At 35.5% G+C, this 27,226-nt stretch overlaps 1 protein-coding gene and 2 non-coding genes across 3 annotated transcripts; all 3 read left to right on the top strand.

The window, feature by feature from the left end:
- The first annotated feature begins 1,794 nt into the window (after positions 1-1,794).
- Positions 1,795-2,760, top strand: LOC115719226 (protein SEED AND ROOT HAIR PROTECTIVE PROTEIN-like). Its single transcript, XM_030648182.2, has 2 exons — positions 1,795-2,142; positions 2,351-2,760. Exons 1-2 carry the CDS (start codon positions 1,866-1,868, stop codon positions 2,716-2,718), a joined length of 645 nt encoding a protein of 214 aa, XP_030504042.1. The 5' UTR covers positions 1,795-1,865; the 3' UTR covers positions 2,719-2,760.
- Positions 2,761-18,234: 15,474 nt separating this feature from the next.
- LOC115703262 (small nucleolar RNA R71) lies at positions 18,235-18,341 on the top strand. Its single transcript, XR_004009040.1, has one exon. It is a non-coding gene; the product is annotated as a small nucleolar RNA R71 (small nucleolar RNA).
- A 5,029-nt stretch (positions 18,342-23,370) lies between these two features.
- On the top strand, positions 23,371-23,477 carry LOC115718218 (small nucleolar RNA R71). Its single transcript, XR_004011802.2, has one exon. It is a non-coding gene; the product is annotated as a small nucleolar RNA R71 (small nucleolar RNA).
- The last annotated feature ends 3,749 nt before the right edge of the window (positions 23,478-27,226 follow it).

The raw sequence follows: 27,226 nt of genomic DNA, 5'->3' as shown, positions 1-27,226 counted from the left end.
TATATGTGTAAAAGCAAAGGCTGAACTGCAATGAACTCGGACTAGATGAAGATTGTACATATCGAGCCAGTTAGACCTAGAGTGTTCAGATCTTAGGGATAGTAGAGCTTTATTTTGATAGTCGCTAGGCGACAACTTTTGAATACAAGTATTTTAGAAAATAATTGTTACTTTTTAAATGGGATTCCAGAATATGTATTCTACATTTTTATTTATGTTTAAGTCAAAATTTTAATTATTTACGTTTTTCAATAAATCTTTTGATTAGCAAATGAGTACACAATAATTAGAAAATACAGTAACGGGCCTAATCTAGTAGGGCGTTACAGTTTCCCTTGCCAAGATGAAGAACTCAACCCTAGAAGACCTACTGGGTGAGCACAAAACGATAGTGGGACATCAGTGGCTCGGGCAGCTGTAGCACTTGGAACATTCATGGCAGACAAAGGAATCGACTTGCCAAAAGTAGGAGTACGTATAAAAGATTTACCAATTGAGGGTACGAACAAGATCTTGTCTTGATTAAAAATCACAGTAAAATCTCTTTGTACCATCCTGTTGTTCAAACTTGAGGAAATAGATGGTGTCCGACTGTCTTAACACCTAATATTTCTAGCCTTTTATCTCAGTTATTTTTCGTGATTTTTTAATATTTAAGAGCATAAATAATTATTTTTGTTATATAAGTTAGAATCGATGAACAATTTTTTGGTTATGTTCGTGGATGTATCTCAATTTTTTAATTTGGGTATTTTTTTTTTTATGAATCAAGTGAATTACATTGTCCAAAAATATATTTATACAACCAAATAGTAGAAGAATCTAAAAAACAATAAACTTTACAATGTTTCTAACCATTCTTTATCACTAATTGACACTTTCTTTGGCCATTTACAAGATATTCTCTTCTTTCACACATTTTTTAACTTTGCACACTATACTATCTACACTCGGCATCAAGTTTTGCCATAAAATGGCATTTCTAGCTCGCCAAATAAAGTATACAAGGGCTTCTAAGACAGCAGCAAGAATCATCTTTATAACCTTGCTAACCTTCACTTTCGAATCCACCTTACTATTCAATGCAAAGAATTGGAAGTAATCCTCCAAGAAAGCCAATCTTTTATTTTCCTTTAGCAGTTTGACGAGAAGGGGTAAATATTTGGGTGTTTTGATTATATTATATTTTATCTTTTGTAAATTTTTATTAATTGTTAAATTTAAGAGATCAATATTATTTTCAAATTAATGTTTAATAATTTTTAATTTAATATAGTTTAATTTTATAAACTCTATTTTACTTAGGCAAAATATATATATATATGTATAAACTCTATTCTCACAAAAGAAAAATTCTAAATTGTATTAAATTATAAAAATATGAGAAAACTATTTTTAAAATTTAGAAGTGATGTACATGATTTCAAAAAAAAAAATAATAATAAAATATTAGAAGTTATACATGACTACGTAATACTCCATTACTATTAAGAGAAAATTAAATCACGTCTCACGACTACCCGGAATGGTTTTTTTTTTTTTCCTTTTAATATAAATTTATAATGCATTATTATAATAAATTTTATTAGTATTATTCGTTGGCCAACGTGCAGCCAAGTAATGTTAATAAACATTGTTTTTTATTTATTTATTTATTTTAAAAAAAAAAGTAATGTTAATAAACAATTATATGATAAAAAAATCTATAATATAAAATGTAGTACTACTCATCTATATTTGATTCATGACCAAGCCATTGTAAAATCAGTCCTCTAAGCCATTATCTCTATTGACAGTAGTACTACTATATATATCAAATTCATATATATTTATATATATATAAGAGATTTATATATTTATAATATATGGCTCTCACCATGCTGAAGATCATATACCCTTTGTTCCTATCTTCTTTACTCATTATTGCCTCTGCTAATTACTATCCAAAAGATGGAAATCACAATTCATATCATGTGAATTACCTGAAATATGACCATCTTTTTGACCATCTGAAGCCACAACAAACAAAAAACACCATTGATCCAATAGTTGGAGGAGTAATCCCCACCATGATCCATACCATTGGGATTGAAGGAGTTATTCTTTGCCAAACAGCACTTAATACATATATTCCAATCCAAGGTATCCTTACCCAATCATATTTTTGCAGAGTATATAATAAGGGAAAGTAAATTATTTTTACATGTATAATTGAGTAATTTCTAATAAATAGATTTTTTTATATATATATGATTTTTTTTTTACAAAAATAATGATCTTGTGATAGGGAGTCGAGTGTGTATGAAATAAGGTCATCTAGCTTATTTATACTTGTACTGCTATTTTGTAGGAGCCGTGGCAAGAGTGACATGTACTCCAAATTACTCATCATACGACAAAGATGATGTTCCTACATCCATGTTGAGTTACGAAAGTGACGTAAATGGTTTCTTCCTTGTCAAGTTATTAGTTTCACAGCTCAAAACAGGGTTGAATGTCAAAGAAGATTGCAAAGTATTTCTCGAGTATTCTCCACTTCAGACCTGTAATCTTCCAACCGATGTTAACGATGGAATTACTGGTGCAAATCTTTCTTTCTTCACTGCTTTCAAGGACAAGGTTTTCTACACTTTGGGAGCAGGACCTCTCATCTATACCACTACCCCTAAAACTGACAATACACGTGATCAATATTCAGCACCCACTCCTGGATATTAAAAATAGGCAAAAGCACTATTCTTTTTTCTTTTATAATTTCCAATTCTTGCTAATTTTTATTTATTACATATATATCAATAAATTTCATATATTTCTTGATGTACCAAAAGTAATTTGTTCCTTCTTCATAGTTGAAAAGGTTGTGTGAAATTGTTTATTGATTCAAAGTTTTAATAAATTGGTTCTTTCATTATAATTTTTTTTATAATATATATGTTGATGGTCAAAATTAGTTCAATAATAAATTTATAATTACTTCGAATTCTTTACATTAAAATTTTTTCAAAATTCTATTATTGTACAATTTCTCCTAAATTATTTTTGGTTCTGTCTTCGTGTGGTGGTCTAAGATTCGAGTAGATTGTGCTGTTGGAGATACAATTCGGCAGAGTTTTGTGCGGGCTATTATAGTCATGAATCTTTCCTCTCTTTGAATATTGTGGTCTTTTATTTATAGTCAGCAATTGGTGTCGAACGATTTTTATTCTCTCATCGGATTGGTCCTCGTGGGTCCGTTCTCCTATTCCCCCACACATTTTTTTTTTTCTATTCTAGCTATCAAGCTCCGTCCTCAAAGCTTTTTCGAACTTAGCTCAACTCTTTTGCTTTTACCTTCTTCTTAATTAAAACAATGTGTTTCTACTTTCTTTGCCATTATTCTTTATTAATTTTCATGCTTCCAATAGGATGAAATTACCTTTATACCCAAAGAGTACTTTTATCCCTTACAATTGCCCATAAGTTCTACAATTTCTAAGCTCTTGACCGTTAAGTCTAAGTTTAGATGTTGTGGAATCAGTTACCTAACATTATTCCATACATATCTTTTCAAGCCGCGAACTTCTAATTTAACAATTATTCCTTTTCGATTTGGTATTGCAACGACTCAGGGATCATAAGTTGTATGCGAAGTTCAAAAAGTGTGAATTCTAGTTGTCAGAGGTATCTTTTTTGGGACATATTGTCGGGAAGGATAGAATTATGGTTGATCCAAGCAAGATTGAGTCAGTGAAAAATTGGCCGAGGCCAAAATCTGTGACAGAAAATCGAAGTTTTCTCAGTTTAGTAGGGTATTATCGACGTTTCGTTGAGGGTTTCTCTAAGATCTCTATGCCACTAACCGAGTTAACTAAGAAAAATCAGCGATTCGTGTGGTCGAACAAATGTGAATCAAATTTTCAGGAGTTGAAGCAACGGTTGATAACAGCTCCGGTGTTAGCTTTGCCATCAGATCAAGAAAAATTTGTTGTTTACTGTGATGCATCCAAACAGGGTCGGGATGTGTTCTAATGCAAGCTGACAAAGTTATAGCTTATGCCTCTCGTCAGCTAAAAGGCTATGAACAGCGCTACCCAACACATGATTTAGAGCTTACTGTTGTGATTTTTGCTCTTAAGATATGGGGACACTATCTTTATGGTGGAAGATGCGAGATTTACACTGATCATAACAGTCTCAAGTACTTTTTTACCCAGAAAGATTTAAACATGAGGCAGAGAAGGTGGCTGGAACTGGTTAAGGATTACGACTGTGAGACTTCGTATCACCCCCAGAAAGCCAATGTTGTGGCTGATGCACTGAGTAGAAAAGGTTTCGGGCAGGTTTTCACCATTGTTATGATAGCTCCTCGATTGGCTTCAAAGATGGTCAGTACGGGAATTGAGTTGGTAGTTGGAAAGTTGCACAACTTGACACTCCAGTCTGGTTTTCTTGAGAGAGTCAGAAAGGCGCAACAAGAAGATCTCGAGCTAGTCGAAATTCGAGATGAGATAATAGCTGGTTGACCTAAAGACTTTTATATCTCAAATAATGAAATGTTACTGTATAAAGCTCAAGTTAGTGTTCCTGATGTTGTTGAACTCAAGAAAGAAATCCTTGATGAAGCTCACACCACACCATCTTCACTGCATTCGGGAACCACCAAAATATATCAGGATCTAAAACCCTACTTTTGGTGGTATGGAATGAAAAGAGATGTGGTAGATTATGTGTCCAAGTGCTTAACCTGCCAACAAATCAAAGCTGAACATCAAAGGCCAGTATGATTATTACAACCTTTGGTCCTTCCTGAGTGGAAGTGGGAGGACATTGCGATAGATTTTGTAACTGGTTTGCCTAGAACCACAGGAATGTATGACTCAGTATGGGTCATAGTGGACAGATTCACAAAATCAGCTCACTTTCTGGCAGTGAAAGTTACTTATGTAGTGGATCAGTACGCTGAACTGTATGTAAAGGAGATAGTTCGTCTCCATGGAGCTCCTAAATCCATTGTTTCAGACAGAGATCCAAAGTTTACATCAAAGTTTTAGGTGAGTCTTCAGAAAGCTATAGGTACAAAGCTGAAGTTTAGCACAGTTTTTCACCCTCAAATAACAGATGGGCAATCATAAAGAACAATTTAGATACTGGACAATTTACTGCGAGCCTGTGTCATGGACTTTGAGGGTTCATGGAGTAAGTACTTGCCTCTAATTGAATTCTCCTACAACAATAGCTACCAGAGTACAATATGGATGGCTCTTTATAAGATGTTGTATGGTAGGAAATGCCGCTCCCCTATTCATTAGTACGAAACTGGAGAAAGGAAGTACTTAGGTCCGGAGTTAGTTCATAGGACCAATGAAGCTATAGATAAGATCAAGTCTCGAATGCTTGCTTCTCAAAGCAGGCAGAAAAGTTATGCTGATCCGAAGCGCAAAGATGTCACATTTCTGGCAGGGGAACATGTTTTCCTGCAGGTTTCACCAGTGAAAGGTATTAGGCGCTTCGGGAAGAGGGGTAAGTTAAGCCCTAGGTTCATTGGGCCATTTCAAATACTTGAGAAGGTCGGGCAGCTAGCGTATCGGCTAGCCTTACCACAAGCACTATCGGTTGTTCATAATGTATTCCATATTTAATTGTTGAGGAAATATGTTTCAGACCCGACTCATGTCTTGAGTTATGAAGCCCTCGAACAACAGTCAAACTTACCATACGAAGAGCAGCTAGTTCAGATCCTTGATAGGAAGGAAAAAGTTCTTATTAGAACAAGACAAATGTCTTGGTCAAAGTACTCTGGAGGAACAACAAGGTGGAGGAAGCCACCTGGGAGTTAGAGTTTGATATGAGGACTCAATATTCAGAGCTATTCAGGTTAGATTTTGAGGACGAAATCCTTTTAACAGGAGAATAATTGTAATGACTGCATTAGTAATTTGGACTAGAAAAGGCAATTAGCACTAATTTCTGATATTTTTATTATTTTTTATTAATTTAATTATTTGTGGGCCCCATTGCTAGAAATAGGCACTATAGTTATAATTTCTCAATTCTGAAGATTTTATTAAATTCTAGGAGTATTATTTGAATTATATGTGAATTATGTAATTTTTACAATTTTTGCTCGGCGACAACGGAATATGCGATGGATTGCTAGTTTAATCACACGGGTAAGTCTAGAATCTTGTTTCTTACTGGGATATATATATTGGAGAAAATAAAATACCGAGGTTGAGCGGGATTATGATTTTTGACCATTTTACCCCTAGGTTTGAAATAGCTTAAGATTAAGCACCAAAGGGCATTTTAGTCATTTTAATTAGGGGATTAGGTGGCTGTGTGAGGGTGTGACAGCTACCCTTTCTTTTCGGTTGAGTTAGTGATTGTGAAATGTATTATGTTGGATAATGAAGGAGAATTATTGAATTAAGAAAATTAAGGAAAATACAAAATTAGAGAACCCTCTCTCTTTCATTTTCGGCTGAAGCAAAACCATGGGGTTTCATCTTCAAAACCTCGTGTTTTCTAAGTATTAATCAAGATCTTTGTGAGTTTAAAGAAAAGGTAAACCCTAGAACCCTTGACTATGTGTTTTTAGAGTTTTGAGTTTGTTTGAGTATGCGGATTTGAAAATTAGGGGCTGTTAGGATTTGATTTGTGTTTGCTTCGAATTGTGAGCTTTATTTATATTGATTCTAAGCTCTGAATATTATTTTTGATGTATGGTAATATAATTGAGCAAGCTTGACCTTTGAAACTCAAGTTTAGGTCTTTAATGGCATGTTTGGTTTCTGTGTGTTTTTTGGGATTTTCTTGTTGGAATATATTGTGTATCTCCTATTTAGGTACTGTGGAAAGTTTGGAGGTAATTGGACAAGTTTTGAGCAAATTGGAGATTTTTTAGGGAAGACTGGTAGAAACCGGTTAACCGATTTACCAATACCTATAAAATCGGTTAACTGGTTTTGGCAGGTTCCCAAAAAAACTAGTTTTCTCAATTTTCGTCCATTACAATGCCTTTGTTGGGTGTTTCCCTATTTCCTAAGTTAATGTAATCCCTAGAGAGTATAACAGAGCCTTGAGTTGTAGACTCAGGTTTCCCGAATTAGGGTTTTAGACATGTGATTTACTCAGTTTTAATATGTAATTAGGGCATCCATCCAGCACGAGACTTTCTGTTCAGGTCGGCCAACTCACTTGAATCTGCAAAGGAGGTAAGAACTGTATATAATGTGTGATATGAATATGCGAATTCATGTATGTGTTAATGTATATGCATGCTTGTTGTGATTCATACACTACCAACACTTGTACGGTAGCGGTACAGAGTGCATTGGTAAAGTGTATGATGTCTGAAGAGTACATCACGGTGTTACCAGTACTAGTACGGAAAGGTACAAGGTGTATGTGGTACAACACTTAACAGTACTTAAGGTGCGGTTCATACTCTACCTACACTAGTGTTGGAAATTTATTTTACCAGGATCTTAGATCTACTCACAAGTATGTTGTTTAAACATCCTAAATAAGAACTTTCTAAAACGATAAATTAAACACATATAAAGTTAAGAAAACCTTACATTGATGCAGCGGAATTAATGTCTCCTTCCACTCAGATCTCTAACCCTTGAATCCTTTCTGTAGCAGAGTATAATCAAGATCTGAGCCCGAATGTCCTTCTTCTTCAAGTTTTGATCCTTCACAGTCTTCCAATCTATGATTGAGTTACTGCTTGCTGTGTGTGGGCACTTACTCTTTCACTAGGGTCACGAAAAAGATGAAGAAGAAAAGAGAGAGGGTTTCGGCCAAGGTGTAGAAAGTGTGGAAGGCTCAGTTTTCTGAAGAGAGAAATTTCTGTCAGAAAGGCTTATTCAAAGATGTGTATTTGACTGAGCCATCACTTTCTATTTATAGGCAACTACTAGGTTTAGGTTTAGAATTATTTGGCATTAAAATAATGAAAATATTAATTTGAAAAAGCTATTTAAGTGGCCGGCCATGGTGTGTTAATGGGCCTCACTTAATTTTGCAATTTTATCAAATTTTATCTCTATTTTCTCAAAAACGCCAATTTTCCAATTCTAACCTTTTAAATGCCAAAACTAATTATTTAATAACTAAAATAGATTATTAAATAATATTGTCATTTAATTTAATTATTAATTAGACATATAAAGTCCATTAATAAATAAATAAACCTAGAATCTCTTTTCTTTACAATTTCACCCCTGCTTAGTGAAAATTCATAAAATTAGACATAGTCTAACTTTAGAATTATAATTGATCAATCACGAATCAATTAATGAGTCTTACAAGCAGAATGTTCTCAACTAGAATGGGGACCATGGATCTATATGCTGAGCTTCCAATAAGTGAACCAAATTTACCAAGTAAATTCCTACTTATTAATTCTTCGTTGAATCTACTCTTAGAACTTAGAATTGCACTCTCAGACTTATATAGAGCATATTGTATGTTTCACGATATCAATATATTATGTCATTTAACCATTGTTATAATCTTATTGTGATTTAAAGATCCTCTATATAGATGATCTACATCGAGATGGGATTTCTTTACCGTTCTCACCCCTCAATGTATTTTGCCCCTTAAAACACTTAGCTACCTGTAAATGGTGTTTAGTGATCTAATAATTAGTCAGTTAAACAAGAGCTCATCCATTTACTTCTATTTGCTAAGATCGAAGGGAATCATCACTTGACTTCTATACACCAGTAGAAGCTATAGATTCCATATTTATGTTCAGCACTCCCACTCAATCATACTATCATGTTCTCGAAATATACGTATCACCCTGACCCGAAAGTAGGCTTAACTAATAAATCAAAGAACATGAATAGCACTCCTGAGTTGAGCCTAAGCATATCAGGATTTAGATTCTTTTAATCTTAAGATCAACTACTGATATTGACTTGGAAAGATATGTATAACGGTAAGTTTGTAATATCTTAACTTAGTTGCAATATCGGTCCAGTCCAATGTATACTCCATACATTCGAAACTAGTATACTTTACTAATGTCCTGGAAAGAACATAACACTTACTCCAAGTGTAAGTATACATCATCGCTGATTATCACATTAGTGTAAATCCAATAACACTGATGAAACAGGGACCAAAACTTTTGATTCATATGATCACAATCACATTCCACTGTGTTGACGATACTGTAATTGTGAATAAACATATGATCTGGATTTAACTGATTTTGTGTGTATGAATGTAATAAACATATTTAACATATTAAACCATTAGCATGTAGAATTCATGCAAACATCAATCACTTCAAATTTCTTATATTGATAACTAATCAGATTGTAAAGAGTTTTATTTAGGGCATAAAACCCAACAACTAGTACGATGGTAGTACTGAGTGCATGTGGTACATTGGTACATGGTCGTATCTTAGTTAGAACGTTCTTACTCATTTGTAAAGCCTTGTAAATAGGTGTATGAGCGCCTAGATACAAGTCGATATTATGATATGTTATATGCTTTTCTTACTGAGTCTGTCGACTCACAATTCTGCTTCCATGTGTAGGTAAAGGAAAGGCGAAAGCTGAAATGAGTGAGTTTGAGCTGGGATGAGGTTGTATATGTCATGGCAGCGCGACATGGAGTGTTCGGTCTCGGGACATCTGGGAATTATTATTTTGTAGTCGTTGTGTGAACTGGTTATTGTATTTTGAATATTTTGTATAAAAGTTAAAAAAAAAAAACGGGATCCCGGTACTTGTAAATGATTTTGTAAGCTATAAAGTTTAATATTTAATATAAAGATTTTAATTTGACACGATTTTTGAGTAAATTCTTTGATTAGCAAAGATAACACTGTAATTGAAAAATTACTAGAGCGTGACTTAGCATTAGGGCGTTACAATATATACCTGAATGGAAGAGAGAGGGGGCAGGCTTGGCCTTCGACAACCGATTTGGTGGCACCACCGATCAAATAGAGAGAGGGAGAGAGGGGGGAGGGGGTCCGGGTTTAGGTTTCGTATTGAGAGAGAGAGAGAGAGAGAGAGAGAGAGAGAGAGAGAGAGAGAGAGGGGGGGGGTCTGGGTCACCGAGAGGATGAGCTACCGGTTTGGATCACCGAGTGAGGAAGAGAAGGGGCTGGGTGCGGGAGAACGAGAAAAAGGAAAGGAGTCTAGGGAGGTGGAAGGAAGAAGAAGTAGGAATAGAGTTTCAATGGGTCTGATAGATATTTATATTAATTTTAAAATCTAAACTTTGGTCTCAGTTTGATATCGATACCAAAGGAGTATTTAATTTTAAAAAAAATTTCCTTTTAAATTTTTCTAAGTCTCGATTTTAGCTTTGGTGCAGGTTTGTTGACTGATACCATATGGTTTTTTAAATGTCAATTTTAAATTAACACCTAAACTAAGGGTACTCTATATTTTTAGTTTTTCAAATTAAATAAAATTTGAACCGACACCAAAAGTGTCTTTTGTAGTAGTGGTTGGTAGGGGCCCCTCTAATTGTCATTTCTCCTCTTTAGTCACTATTTCTTGGATCACTGCATTAACTTTCCTCATTAGTGTGTAACATTTTCTTGCTTATTTTTGGCATCCTTTAATGTCTATGATGTGTGTCCAATTGGGATATGGACATCTTAGGAAGTTGAGGCTACTCCTTGCATCAGATGTTACCAAACTCTTCCTATGATCACATTATAACAAGACACAACTTTGATTACAAGGAAATAACCTTTCAAAGTCCTTCCTATGACTTTTACATCAAGCTCAATTTCTCTCATAGGATAAACTTCATTATTTTCAAAGGATTGTAATGGAAAGGTCGAAGTTATAATTCTTTTCTCATCTATTCCCATGTTAACAAGTGCTTCATAGAATAGTATATTCACGCTACTTCCTCCATCTACTAAGATTTTGCCTATGAGTCAGTCTTGTATTTGCAGCTAGACTACTAGAGCATCATCATGAGGAAACTTCACTCCTCAAAGATTATTCTCTGTAAAAGTGATTAGAACAGCTGGAAAATATGTTTCCTTAGGAAAAATGTAGTTGGCATTATGCTACTAAGTTGATAGTCTTTTTAACCCTCTCAAAAGTTCACTTTTCATGAGGGGTAATGTTTCCCTGGCTCTACACTCCTCAAAATCATGGAACTATGTTTTAATAATGTTGCTTTCCCTTTGGACAATTCGGGCTCTTCCCATGCTTGCTACCTCAACTGTCCTCTAGTTTTCTCCTCAGTATAAGGTTCCTCAACTCATCTATCTTGATTCTTTTTGATATATTTTTAGAGGTCTCCTGCCTTGATCATTGATTTTATTTGTCTGATGAACGACCTAAAATCATTTGTGCAGTTGACTACATAGTTGTGGAAGGCAAAATGTTTCGTCTGATATATTATTACAATTGGTGAAATAATCTTACAAGGCTCCCTCCATATTGACTTATCTTTGTTTTCTCAAAAGATCTGAGTAGGTGTTGTACTGAGCTTGACTTCAAAGTCCAGTTTGACTCTCTACCTCTTATCCATGTATCTCCTTTGGTTATGTTCTAGTCTCATAATGGAGCTCTTATATATGTCGTTTCTCTCCTATGTGAGGAGGTCGATTCCCTTCTTGAGGCGTCAAGATTAGAGAAAATCTCCATTCTCTCTGTCTCTTTTTCCTTTCTTGTTTCCTCCTTTTCGTCTCTTATTCCTATTGTTCTATCAGCTCAAAGTCTGTTGTTGCTCTTTCTATTACCTCTGTCATTAATTTTTTCTTTTTTAGTATAAGCTGCTAACTCAGTAATGATCCTTTGATTGAATTCTTAGTAAAGCAGCATCCTTCGCGATTACATTATGTTTAAACTTCTATAAGAATTTTCAGAGATATTCTCTTCTTCCAACTCAGTGTGGTAGTGGTCTTTTTTTTCACTACTTTTCATGTTTCTGCCATAACGTGTGGCGAAATGTTGAGTGAGCTCTTCAAATGAGTTAATCGACCATTCCTTCAATAGCTCGAACTAGAGCACATGTTCTACTCCATCAAATAATGTGAAGGTTGGCATCATGAATTCCATAGGCTTCGATACTTCGATGATCCATTTGGCAAATAGAGATCTCGCTACATTTCTTACAGTTGCTCTGTAAAGTCCTTTTTTGGCAAGTTAGGTCACAAAATAATTTTTCCCATTTATGGTAAGTTTGTTGTGCATTCATATTCGATTTCTTACCTTATAAATTCGGATTGTAGTTGCCCTTTTCCTTGTTTGAAAAGTTGCACTTTCAGCTGAACTTTCCTTTGTTGAAAACTTCTCAAAAGAGAAGAAAATCTCTTTTGGAAAGTTGTTTTTTTTAGGGAAACTTTGTTTATTGCCTTTTCCTTATTGATTTCGATTGTATCTTGATACAATCAGAATATCTAATCTGTTTTTGGCAGGAATCAAGCATTGAAAGAAGATCGGACCCGATTTTAGTAAGTTTCCCGTTTCTGGGCAGATCTGCTTCGTCAGCATCCGAATCTGATGTAGCAGATCGTGTTTCTTTTGGAAAGTTTTTGTACAGCTGCTAATTCGAATTTGTGTTTGCCTCTTTGGTTTCTATGATCTATAAATAGAGCCTAGAGAGCAACCATTCGAATTACCTCTTCCATTATTCATTTTCTACATTTATCTTTTGAGAGAAGAGAGTCTTTCTTTGTTTTGTGAGAGCCTAGTTGTTCACCTAGGTTCTAGTTGTTCTATTTCTGTTCTTACTCTATCCTAGAGGTTGTGAAGAACTACTTGACTGAACAAGAGATTGGTCTTCGGGAGAAGACTTGATAAAGCCTTACTTCGGGAGGAAGTAAGCACTTGGTCTTCGGGAGAAGACTTGTTAAAGCCTTACTTCGGGAGGAAGTAAGCACTCACACTTCAAAGACGAAGGGAGTTCGGGCTTGAAGGTGTTTCAAGAAGTCAGATTCATAAAGTGGATTACAAAGGATTGCGGCAATACTTTAGAGGGAGTCTAAACTTGTTTAAGTCAATTGTCTTTGTAATTTTGATACTTTATTAATTGATTTCATTCTCTGGGCGTGGCCCCGTGGACTAGGAGTGTTCGGGAGAACACTGATACCACGTACAAATCTCTTGTGTCAAGTTATTTATTTTTCTGCAAATATTTTATATTCGCCTCGTTCGGTTTTCTTTGTAGCAGAATTACTTTCTCTGCCGCAAACGCTTACAGTTTTTATATTTTCTTATATACAACTGACATTTGCAAAAACACGGTTTTTCAATTGGTATCAGAGCGGGACACTAAACTCTTAGTGTGGTCCTATAACGTTTTTGTTAGAATGTCATTTTTTGCAGAAGGAAGTTCTATTTCTAGACCACCGTTGCTTAATGACTCTAACTATCCTTATTGGAAAGTTAGAATGAGGGCCTTCATCAAATCTCAAGATGAGAAGGCGTGGAGAATGGTTCTATCAGGTTGGTCTCCTCCAGTTGAGACAGATACTTCAGGTAATACTATAATAAAATCTGAACTGGAATGGTCTATTGAAGATGATAAACTATCTGCCTACAATAGCAAAGCCTTGCATGCTATCTTTAATGGTGTAGGTGAGGGTTTCATTAAACTTATATCATCTTGTGTTTCTGCTAAGGAAGCTTGGGAGATTCTTCAAACTCAGTTTGAAGGAACTTCTGATGTGAAAAGATCTAGATTTATCATGCTTCAAACTAAATTTGATGAGCTTAGAATGTCTGATAATGAAACTTTAACTGAATTCTATGAAAAATTGTCTGACATTGCTAATGAATATTTTGCTCTTAGAGAAAAGCTTGATGATTCGGTTCTTGTGAGAAAAATTGTTAGAGTTCTTCCAGAAAGGTTTGATACTAAACTTTTGGCAATGGAGGAAGCTAAAGATTTTAGCACTATGAAAGTGGAAGAATTGATGGGTTCCTTGTTGCGATATTTAGCACACGCAAGTGTACGTATCGTTTCAAGTAGTAGACTCACTAGGAGTGAGGTCGATCCCACAGGGAGTGTTGTTAAGTACGTTAAAATTAAACTTTTACTTCTATTTGATTAAATAAAATATAGGAAAAACAATGAAGTATAAGAAAAATAGTTGGAAGCAACAATTCGAGAAAATTAATAGTTAATAAACTAGGGTGTCGATTTCAATTGTTTCTATTGTATATGGTCTAATATGATTATTTTCCTAATATTAATTCCTATGCAATAGCAGGTTTACTAAGGTAATTTATAGTCTTCTCAGATATATAAACCTCAATTACATGCAAACTTTCTACTCTCGTGATAAATTTAACATGCAACAGGCATTAAACACAGAAACCCTATAAGCTATCTAAACCATATAGGTACTCTCGTCCTATATCGAAATTCAGTTCTATTCTACTATAGCATATTTGACACTCACTTCTCAGATCTCGCATCAAAATCATAAACAGTTAATTGGTGGCCAGACAATTAAAAGTAATTAAGCACAAATAAAATAGAATACATAGAAATTAGGGGGAAAAATAAATCATATTAAAACCATAAAACAATGTTAAACAATATCCATCTAACCCTAATTAAAGTGTTTAGTTACTCATGTTCAATGCAGCACAAATACACATATTAACTGATAGAAAAGAGATGAAAAATACAGAAGAGAAGAAAAGAAGAATGCTGAAAAATCCTGAGCAGTATGTCTTCAATATTGCAGCTGATCTCCTTATTCTGTATCTGAACTCTCACTTTTTCTCTCTGAGATTGCTTGCTTAAATCCACTCTCTACTGCTCTTTATATAGGTATTCAGGTCCCTCAAAAGGTGGAAAACCGCACTGTTTAAATTCAATTCGGATTTGAAATATCTGGAAAAATCTCGCGCCAGCTTTTCCAAATATTTCTCTCTGTTGACAAAGAGGCGGGCCGCGGCATGCTAATACCATGCCGCGGCCCGTGTGGCCTTTAGTTTGCTTACGTGGTCTTCTTCCAAGTAGCCGGGCCGTGGCATGCTAATACCATGCCGTGGCCCGTGTTGATCTCTGCACCCAGCTTCCACTTGTTTCTATCTTTATCCGAATTTGATTCTGATATTTTCCACCAGGATATTTTCATTCGATATTTTATCCTTTTTCTTCTGATATTTTCTAACTCTTCATCTATTTTAAATCTGCAAAACTAAAAGATAAAAGCGTAAAAATGCTCCAACCATAATTTAAATTAAACCAAAAAAATGTGCTAAAATTAACCTAAATTAAATACTAAAAATATCCTAACAAAATTCCCCCAAACTAAGCTTTTACTCGTCCTCGAGTAAAACGCTCACTAAACAAGTCCATCTTCCAAAACATGAGTAATTTCAAGTAGTCTCAATAACATGATTAAAAAGAAATTCACTTATGCATATAATCCAGAATTTCAATTCAATTACACCCTTGAAAGATTTCAATTTATTTTCATTTAGCTTGTGAAACCATAGAATGCAATTAACTAACAATTAAACCACTTTATGCATGCCAATTACCATCATCAATCCACTAACCCAAAATTCCATACGCTTGCAATACTTACTATTCTCCACTAATATAGATTAATGCACAACCAAGAATCAGAAGGTCTTTCTAGGCTTGTAATGTTAGGCTTAGGGTAAAGGTAGTTGAAATGGTCATTTAGGCTTTCTTATACCATAAGCTTCTCTAATCATGTCAATCCTAATATCCCTTTTTCTAATTACATGAGAGATATATCTTTTCTTTTTTTTTTTTTCACAATTGCAACAACGTTCTATTTATTTTTCTAGATTTGACACTGGTTGTCAGATTTTCTTTTTTTTTTTCTTTTCCGTTTTTTTTTTTTTCAAGTTGTTGCCAATCAAATTTTTTATATTCTCTCAATTTTCACACCTTTTCCACACACATACAACAATTTTCCCATCCAAATTCCCCCAAACTAAAGATCCACTTATGGTATAATTAGGGTTGAATGTTTTGGATATTTATGGGTTAGGCTCAATATGTGTAGAACAAAGAATAAGCTAAGGCTCAAAAAAAAGGGTAACTAGGATAAAAATTACAAGGATGGCTTGAAAGGCACAATCGATCCAAAAGAATGCCTAAATCACTTTCCTAGTCATGCATAATCTATTATTTCGCCTCAAATAGTAAGCAAGCAAGTTCTAGAATTTTCTAAACAACTTTCCACATTCCACAATCAGCATACATAAAATAATTCAATTACTAGCAAATTACCTAATATGATTCCATGTTCTTTCGAGTATAAAATTAAAATTAGTCAAGAATGTAATATCACCAAGCACACGGATTTTTCGAAAATAAGTGAACTTTTCAAATCATGCTATCTACCTACTTTTAAATTGGCTCACATTAAGAAAATTGACTCAAAACAATAAAAACTAAAAACTAAAAATTAAAAATTAAAAGACATAAAACTTAAAAACAAAAAACTAAAAATAAAAATTTAAGTCACCCCCCAAACTAAAGTGACACATTGTCCCCAATGTGACATTAAAGAAAAGGGAAAGGAAACTTACCTGAGCGCCACATCAGTATGGCGGTGGAGGTGGTGGTGGGTAGAATCCACCTCTCGCATCCATGAGGGCCTTTGTGCCAAACGAAGAAAACTGACCTCCAATGTTGCAAATTTTAAAACTTTCCTTAGATTGAGAGTCACCTTCATATTTCCCACACAACAATCTTTTCATACGTCGTCGAACAGTTCGAAATCGTTCTTTAGACTTCCCTTTCGTCTTGTTGGTAGTGACTTCTCGACCATCCTTTACAACTTCCAGTCGACAACAAGTAGGAATTTCAGTTGCAGCAAATACTTTGAAAGTCTCTTCTTCTTTTTGAACACGCAACTTTAACTCCCCCTTCTGTACATCAATTAATGCTCTTCCCGTTGCTAGGAATGGTCTTCCCAAGATGATAGGAATATTCTCATCTTCTTCCATGTCAAGTATTAAGAAATCAGCAGGGAAGATGAACTTACCAACCTTTACCAAGACATCTTTAATTATACCCCGAGGATGAGTCAAAGACCGATCTGCCATTTGTAAAGTAACTGTTGTGGGTTTTGCTTCCCCTAATTTTAATCTTTTGAACATTGATAGAGGCATTAAGTTGATACTGGCTCCCAGATCACATAAAGCTTTTGTTTGTATAGTAACCCCTATTGAGCATGGGATGTTGAAACTACCCGGATCTTTTAGCTTGGGTGGTAGTTTCTTTTGCAGGACCGCACTGAACTCTTCAGTAAGTGCCACCATCTCAAATTCTTCCAACTTTCTTTTCTTAGATAGGATATCTTTCATAAACTTTAGATAAGTTGGCATCTGTTCCAAAGCCTCTATGAATGGGATGTTGATATGCAGTTTCTTGAATATTTCAAGGAATTTTGAAAACTGCTTATCTATCTTATTCTTCTGAAGTCTTTGAGGATAAGGAATTTTGATGTGATGGTCAATGCTGATGGGTGGTGGAGTTTCTTTTTGTTGAAGACTGTCAGTAGTCTTCTTCTTTGTTGTTGTTGGTGCTGGATGTTCATCTTCTTCATTCTCTGGCTTAGCTTGGCTCGGGCCATCATAACTCTTTCCACTCCTCAAGGAGATTGCTTTACATTGCTCTTGTCCTTTTACCTCACTAGTGCTAGGTGAATTTTCTTGAGCTTGTTTTGCCACTTGAGTAGCCAATTGTTCCATCTGAGTTTCTAGAGTTTTAATAGAGGATCTAGTCTCCATCATGAATTGGAGCAATAAATCAGCTTGGATATTGGATCCTCCACTAGGACTTTGTTGTTGCAGCTGTTGTTGGTTTTGTTGGGGCTGATTTCTCTGCTGGTAGAACGCCTGCTGGTTGCGCCCATAATTATTATTTTGGGCATAGTTTCCAATGGCTTTTGCTTGATCCATTGGTAAACTATTCACATCCACCGCACATTCCTCATAGGGGTGAGGACCTCCACATAGCTCACAAACCACCTGAGCTTGTTTTACTTGAACAGTTATCAGTTTTGTTAGGGCCTCTACCTGAGCTGTCAACTTGGTAATAGCATCCACTTCATACATACCTGCAACTTTTTTAGATGGACCTCTTTCTGTTGACCATTGTTGGTTAGTCATGGCCATCTCTTCAAGTAGATCAAAAGCCTCATTAGCACTTTTCCTCATGAAAGCTCCACCAGCAGCAGCATCTATGAGTGTTCGGGTTTCATTCATCAACCCATTGTAAAAGTTATGCACTTGTAGCCACTTCTCAATCCCATGATTAGGGCATTTTCTCAGTAAGTCCTTGAACCTCTCCCATGCTTCATAAAGAGATTCACTGTCCTGCTGGGTGAAGTTATTGATATCGGCTCTCAACTTGGCAATCTTTGCAGGAGGAAAGAACTTGGATAGGAATTTCAGGGCCAATTCCTCCCAAGTGTTGATAGAATGAGTTGGTAAAGAAATAAACCAACTTTTGGCTCGTTCCCTTAGTGAGAATGGGAACAGCCTTAGTCTGATGGCGTCATCGCTAACTCCGTTCATCTTGAATGTCTGGCACAATTCTTCGAAGTTGGCGAGGTGCATGTTTGGGTCTTCTGACGGCAGTCCCCCAAACTGGACTGAAGATTGGACCATCTGCAGTATGGCTGGCTTGATTTCAAAGTTGTTTGCGTCAACAACAGGTGGCCTTATGCAGGATCGGGCCCCTGTCAAGTTAGGAAGTAAGTAGTCCCTCAGGCTACGGTCATTGTTGTTATGTCCATTAGCCTGGTCTTCTACACCTCCTCCGTTGTGTCTATTGTTACCATTATTGGCGTTGTCACCCATGACTTCTTCTTGTTCAATCTCTAGTGCCGCTCTTTCCAATTTTCTCCTCCTTCTGTTTCTTCTACAGGTCTTTTCTATCTCAGGGTCAACAGGTAATCTGGCAATTGGTCCTTGACTTCTCATAAACTATTGAACCTGAAAGCAGAATAAGATCTTGAGACAACAGAGTTAGTACTTAAATTAGAAAGAAAAATCAAATTAGAACAAAATTTAATTTTTAATAATATTAACTATTACTCCCCGGCAACGGCGCCAAAAACTTGTTGCGATATTTAGCACACACAAGTGTACGTATCGTTTCAAGTAGTAGACTCACTAGGAGTGAGGTCGATCCCAGGGAGTGTTGTTAAGTACGTTAAAATTAAACTTTTACTTCTATTTGATTAAATAAAATATAGGAAAAACAATGAAGTATAAGAAAAATAGTTGGAAGCAACAATTCGAGAAAATTAATAGTTAATAAACTAGGGTGTCGATTTCAATTGTTTCTATTGTATATGGTCTAATATGATTATTTTCCTAATATTAATTCCTATGCAATAGCAGGTTTACTAAGGTAATTTATAGTCTTCTCAGATATATAAACCTCAATTACATGCAAACTTTCTACTCTCGTGATAAATTTAACATGCAACAGGCATTAAACACAGAAACCCTATAAGCTATCTAAACCATATAGGTACTCTCGTCCTATATCGAAATTCAGTTCTATTCTACTATAGCATATTTGACACTCACTTCTCAGATCTCGCATCAAAATCATAAACAGTTAATTGGTGGCCAGACAATTAAAAGTAATTAAGCACAAATAAAATAGAATACATAGAAATTAGGGGGAAAATAAATCATATTAAAACCATAAAACAATGTTAAACAATATCCATCTAACCCTAATTAAAGTGTTTAGTTACTCATGTTCAATGCAGCACAAATACACATATTAACTGGTAGAAAAGAGATGAAAAATACAGAAGAGAAGAAAAGAAGAATGCTGAAAAATCCTGAGCAGTATGTCTTCAATATTGCAGCTGATCTCCTTATTCTGTATCTGAACTCTCACTTTTTCTCTCTGAGATTGCTTGCTTAAATCCACTCTCTACTGCTCTTTATATAGGTATTCAGGTCCCTCAAAAGGTGGAAAACCGCACTGTTTAAATTCAATTCGGATTTGAAATATCTGGAAAAATCTCGCGCCAGCTTTTCCAAATATTTCTCTCTGTTGACAAAGAGGCGGGCCGCGGCATGCTAATACCATGCCGCGGCCCGTGTGGCCTTTAGTTTGCTTACGTGGTCTTCTTCCAAGTAGGCGGGCCGTGGCATGCTAATACCATGCCGCGGCCCGTGTTGATCTCTGCACCCAGCTTCCACTTGTTTCTATCTTTATCCGAATTTGATTCTGATATTTTCCACCAGGATATTTTCATTCGATATTTTATCCTTTTTCTTCTGATATTTTCTAACTCTTCATCTATTTTAAATCTGCAAAACTAAAAGATAAAAGCGTAAAAATGCTCCAACCATAATTTAAATTAAACCAAAAAAATGTGCTAAAATTAACCTAAATTAAATACTAAAAATATCCTAACAAAATTCCCCCAAACTAAGCTTTTACTCGTCCTCGAGTAAAACGCTCACTAAACAAGTCCATCTTCCAAAACATGAGTAATTTCAAGTAGTCTCAATAACATGATTAAAAAGAAATTCACTTATGCATATAATCCAGAATTTCAATTCAATTACACCCTTGAAAGATTTCAATTTATTTTCATTTAGCTTGTGAAACCATAGAATGCAATTAACTAACAATTAAACCACTTTATGCATGCCAATTACCATCATCAATCCACTAACCCAAAATTCCATACGCTTGCAATACTTACTATTCTCCACTAATATAGATTAATGCACAACCAAGAATCAGAAGGTCTTTCTAGGCTTGTAATGTTAGGCTTAGGGTAAAGGTAGTTGAAATGGTCATTTAGGCTTTCTTATACCATAAGCTTCTCTAATCATGCCAATCCTAATATCCCTTTTTCTAATTACATGAGAGATATATCTTTTCTTTTTTTTTTTCACAATTGCAACAACGTTCTATTTATTTTTCTAGATTTGACACTGGTTGTGAGATTTTCTTTTTTTTTTCTTTTCCGTTTTTTTTTTTTTCAAGTTGTTGCCAATCAAATTTTTTATATTCTCTCAATTTTCACACCTTTTCCACACACATACAACAATTTTCCCATCCAAATTCCCCCAAACTAAAGATCCACTTATGGTATAATTAGGGTTGAATGTTTTGGATATTTATGGGTTAGGCTCAATATGTGTAGAACAAAGAATAAGCTAAGGCTCAAAAAAAAGGGTAACTAGGATAAAAATTACAAGGATGGCTTGAAAGGCACAATCGATCCAAAAGAATGCCTAAATCACTTTCCTAGTCATGCATAATCTATTATTTTGCCTCAAATAGTAAGCAAGCAAGTTCTAGAATTTTCTAAACAACTTTCCACATTCCACAATCAGCATACATAAAATAATTCAATTACTAGCAAATTACATAATATGATTCCATGTTCTTTCGAGTATAAAATTAAAATTAGTCAAGAATGTAATATCACCAAGCACACGGATTTTTCGAAAATAAGTGAACTTTTCAAATCATGCTATCTACCTACTTTTAAATTGGCTCACATTAAGAAAATTGACTCAAAACAATAAAAACTAAAAACTAAAAATTAAAAATTAAAAGACATAAAACTTAAAAACAAAAAACTAAAAATAAAAATTTAAGTCACCCCCCAAACTAAAGTGACACATTGTCCCCAATGTGACATTAAAGAAAAGGGAAAGGAAACTTACCTGAGCGCCACATCAGTATGGCAGTGGAGGTGGTGGTGGGTAGAATCCACCTCTCGCATCCATGAGGGCCTTTGTGCCAAACGAAGAAAACTGACCTCCAATGTTGCAAATTTTAAAACTTTCCTTAGATTGAGAGTCACCTTCATATTTCCCACACAACAATCTTTTCATACGTCGTCGAACAGTTCGAAATCGTTCTTTAGACTTCCCTTTCGTCTTGTTGGTAGTGACTTCTCGACCATCCTTTACAACTTCCAGTCGACAACAAGTAGGAATTTCAGTTGCAGCAAATACTTTGAAAGTCTCTTCTTCTTTTTGAACACACAACTTTAACTCCCCCTTCTGTACATCAATTAATGCTCTTCCCGTTGCTAGGAATGGTCTTCCCAAGATGATAGGAATATTCTCATCTTCTTCCATGTCAAGTATTAAGAAATCAGCAGGGAAGATGAACTTACCAACCTTTACCAAGACATCTTCAATTATACCCCGAGGATGAGTCAAAGACCGATCTGCCATTTGTAAAGTAACTGTTGTGGGTTTTGCTTCCCCTAATTTTAATCTTTTGAACATTGATAGAGGCATTAAGTTGATACTGGCTCCCAGATCACATAAAGCTTTTGTTTGTATAGAACCCCCTATTGAGCATGGGATGTTGAAACTACCCGGATCTTTTAGCTTGGGTGGTAGTTTCTTTTGCAGGACCGCACTGAACTCTTCAGTAAGTGCCACCATCTCAAATTCTTCCAACTTTCTTTTCTTAGATAGGATATCTTTCATAAACTTTAGATAAGTTGGCATCTGTTCCAAAGCCTCTATGAATGGGATGTTGATATGCAGTTTCTTGAATATTTCTAGGAATTTTGAAAACTGCTTATCTATCTTATTCTTCTGAAGTCTTTAAGGATAAGGAATTTTGATGTGATGGTCAATGCTGATGGGTGGTGGAGTTTCTTTTTGTTGAAGACTGTCAGTAGTCTTCTTCTTTGTTGTTGTTGGTGCTGGATGTTCATCTTCTTCATTCTCTGGCTTAGCTTGGCTCGGGCCATCATAACTCTTTCCACTCCTCAAGGAGATTGCTTTACATTGCTCTTGTCCTTTTACCTCACTAGTGCTAGGTGAATTTTCTTGAGCTTGTTTTGCCACTTGAGTAGCCAATTGTTCCATCTGAGTTTCTAGAGTTTTAATAGAGGATCTAGTCTCCATCATGAATTGGAGCAATAAATCAGCTTGGATATTGGATCCTCCACTAGGACTTTGTTGTTGCAGCTGTTGTTGGTTTTGTTGGGGCTGATTTCTCTGCTGGTAGAACGCCTGCTGGTTGCGCCCATAATTATTATTTTGGGCATAGTTTCCAATGGCTTTTGCTTGATCCATTGGTAAACTATTCACATCCACCGCACATTCCTCATAGGGGTGAGGACCTCCACATAGCTCACAAACCACCTGAGCTTGTTTTACTTGAACAGTTATCAGTTTTGTTAGGGCCTCTACCTGAGCTGTCAACTTGGTAATAGCATCCACTTCATACATACCTGCAACTTTTTTAGATGGACCTCTTTCTGTTGACCATTGTTGGTTAGTCATGGCCATCTCTTCAAGTAGATCAAAAGCCTCATTAGCACTTTTCCTCATGAAAGCTCCACCAGCAGCAGCATCTATGAGTGTTCGGGTTTCATTCATCAACCCATTGTAAAAGTTATGCACTTGTAGCCACTTCTCAATCCCATGATTAGGGCATTTTCTCAGTAAGTCCTTGAACCTCTCCCATGCTTCATAAAGAGATTCACTGTCCTGCTGGGTGAAGTTATTGATATCGGCTCTCAACTTGGCAATCTTTGCAGGAGGAAAGAACTTGGATAGGAATTTCAGGGCCAATTCCTCCCAAGTGTTGATAGAATGAGTTGGTAAAGAAATAAACCAACTTTTGGCTCGTTCCCTTAGTGAGAATGGGAACAGCCTTAGTCTGATGGCGTCATCGCTAACTCCGTTCATCTTGAATGTCTGGCACAATTCTTCGAAGTTGGCGAGGTGCATGTTTGGGTCTTCTGACGGCAGTCCCCCAAACTGGACTGAAGATTGGACCATCTGCAGTATGGCTGGCTTGATTTCAAAGTTGTTTGCGTCAACAGCAGGTGGCCTTATGCAGGATCGGGCCCCTGTCAAGTTAGGAAGTAAGTAGTCCCTCAGGCTACGGTCATTGTTGTTATGTCCATTAGCCTGGTCTTCTACACCTCCTCCGTTGTGTCTATTGTTACCATTATTGGCGTTGTCACCCATGACTTCTTCTTGTTCAATCTCTAGTGCCGCTCTTTCCAATTTTCTCCTCCTTCTGTTTCTTCTACAGGTCTTTTCTATCTCAGGGTCAACAGGTAATCTGGCAATTGGTCCTTGACTTCTCATAAACTATTGAACCTGAAAGCAGAATAAGATCTTGAGACAACAGAGTTAGTACTTAAATTAGAAAGAAAAATCAAATTAGAACAAAATTTAATTTTTAATAATATTAACTATTACTCCCCGGCAACGGCGCCAAAAACTTGTTGCGATATTTAGCACACACAAGTGTACGTATCGTTTCAAGTAGTAGACTCACTAGGAGTGAGGTCGATCCCACAGGGAGTGTTGTTAAGTACGTTAAAATTAAACTTTTACTTCTATTTGATTAAATAAAATATAGGAAAAACAATGAAGTATAAGAAAAATAGTTGGAAGCAACAATTCGAGAAAATTAATAGTTAATAAACTAGGGTGTCGATTTCAATTGTTTCTATTGTATATGGTCTAATATGATTATTTTCCTAATATTAATTCCTATGCAATAGCAGGTTTACTAAGGTAATTTATAGTCTTCTCAGATATATAAACCTCAATTACATGCAAACTTTCTACTCTCGTGATAAATTTAACATGCAACAGGCATTAAACACAGAAACCCTATAAGCTATCTAAACCATATAGGTACTCTCGTCCTATATCGAAATTCAGTTCTATTCTACTATAGCATATTTGACACTCACTTCTCAGATCTCGCATCAAAATCATAAACAGTTAATTGGTGGCCAGACAATTAAAAGTAATTAAGCACAAATAAAATAGAATACATAGAAATTAGGGGGAAAATAAATCATATTAAAACCATAAAACAATGTTAAACAATATCCATCTAACCCTAATTAAAGTGTTTAGTTACTCATGTTCAATGCAGCACAAATACACATATTAACTGGTAGAAAAGAGATGAAAAATACAGAAGAGAAGAAAAGAAGAATGCTGAAAAATCCTGAGCAGTATGTCTTCAATATTGCAGCTGATCTCCTTATTCTGTATCTGAACTCTCACTTTTTCTCTCTGAGATTGCTTGCTTAAATCCACTCTCTACTGCTCTTTATATAGGTATTCAGGTCCCTCAAAAGGTGGAAAACCGCACTGTTTAAATTCAATTCGGATTTGAAATATCTGGAAAAATCTCGCGCCAGCTTTTCCAAATATTTCTCTCTGTTGACAAAGAGGCGGGCCGCGGCATGCTAATGCCATGCCGCGGCCCGTGTGGCCTTTAGTTTGCTTACGTGGTCTTCTTCCAAGTAGGCGGGCCGTGGCATGCTAATACCATGCCGCGGCCCGTGTTGATCTCTGCACCCAGCTTCCACTTGTTTCTATCTTTATCCGAATTTGATTCTGATATTTTCCACCAGGATATTTTCATTCGATATTTTATCCTTTTTCTTCTGATATTTTCTAACTCTTCATCTATTTTAAATCTGCAAAACTAAAAGATAAAAGCGTAAAAATGCTCCAACCATAATTTAAATTAAACCGAAAAATGTGCTAAAATTAACCTAAATTAAATACTAAAAATATCCTAACATTCCTTACGTACTTTTGAATTAAATCAACAGATTAAACAAAAGGACAAACCCAAATCCATTGCTGACAAAGGTAAAAGTATTGCTTTGAAAGTTGCTAATAATGAAAATTCTGATAGTGAATGTGATGATGAGATTGCTTTATTAACTAAGAATTTTCAGAAATATATGAAAAAGATGGGAAATAAAAAGAATATTTCGAAAGGTTCAAAAGGTAATACTTTCATTAAACCATCTGTCTCTAACAAAAAGGGAATTCAGTGCAGGGAATGTGAAGGTTTTGGGCATATTCAAGCTGAGTGTGCAAACACTTTGAAAAAGAATAAGAAAAGTTTCAATGTCACTTGGAGTGATGATGAAACCGAAAATGATGAAGATAATGTTGAAAATGTTGCCCTAACCTCTGTTATGACTAATGTGTTGTGTGATTCACAGGTGAAAGCTAAATTGGTATGTCTGAATAATACCACCGAACAAGAGGAATCAGATTCAGATGAGTCTGAATTCTGTGAAGAGTCTCTTGCTGAATCATACAAAGTCATGTATGAAAAATGGATTCAGGTTGCTTCTGAAAATAGAGAGTTGAATAAATTGAATAAAAAATTGTCTCATCATATTGAAATGTGTGAATTGAAAATAAAAGAGTATGAGACAAGTGTTTGTGATAAAGATGAAAAAATTACTCTCTTAAAGAAGGAACTTGAAAATTTTAAGAAAAATGTTCAAATGCTTAACCCTGGATCTTCTATTTTTGAAAAAACTCAGAATGCAGGTCAAAGAGGTTCCGCAGGTCTTGGTTCAAATGGAATGGAGAGTTCCGGAGTCACGAAGTTTGTAAAATCCAGTGTTCCAACGAACCATTCTGAGGCTACAAAGTCTGCTGTAACAGTTTCTCAGTCTGTCACAGCAAGAGCAGTTTCTGATGCTGCAAAATCTCCAGGATTTTCGAAAAGGGTAAGATCTCAAGTAAAAAGATTTGTTCCCATTTGTCATTTTTGTGGTAGAAAAGGACATATCAGACCCAAATGTTTCACGTTAAACAATCTGTTTAAAACAAATTATTTTGATAATTTGAAAAAATCTCAAAAGAAACATAAAGGTTTGAAACAAATATGGGTGAAAAAGATGTGTCTAGCTGGTTTTTCTGATAAAACTGCTGCATCTCAAATGTGGTATTTTGACAGTAGGAATGTCAGTCGGGCCGGGCCCGGCCCGGCCCGCCACAAACCCGGCCCGGCCCGACATCACTTTGCCCCGGCCCGGCCCGGCCCGACTCCTTCTTTTGGCCTAGCGGGTCAAGCCCGGCCCGAGATAATTGGGCCGGGTTAGGCCCGACCCGGTTTTTTTTTTTTTTTTTTTTTTTTTTTAAGAATACTTATTATTTTGTTTTGTTTCATTTGGGTATTTAATTTTGGTGGTGGTTGAGACAATTCATTATAGACACCTTTTTTATATATTATGTTATTTTAGAGAGAGAAAATTTGATGAGAAAATAGATAATGCATCAAAACCCACCATTGATTATTATTATTATTTGTCCTCTTTTTTTTTTTTCTTTCTAAAAATTATTATTATTATTATTAGGAAGTGGTTAGTTATAACTATTATACTATTACAATATGACATGCCTTATTAAAAGGGATTTCTTTTTTCTTTGGTTTTGTCTTGTTTTGAGTCATGGGTAATGGGAGAACTATTATGTTGTTTGATTAT

The sequence above is a fragment of the Cannabis sativa genome, chromosome X, assembly GCF_029168945.1.
Source record: "Cannabis sativa cultivar Pink pepper isolate KNU-18-1 chromosome X, ASM2916894v1, whole genome shotgun sequence".
Classification (NCBI taxonomy): domain Eukaryota; kingdom Viridiplantae; phylum Streptophyta; class Magnoliopsida; order Rosales; family Cannabaceae; genus Cannabis; species Cannabis sativa.
The sequence above is the reverse complement of the archived record's forward strand: the minus strand, read 5'-3'. Positions and strand labels throughout refer to the sequence as shown.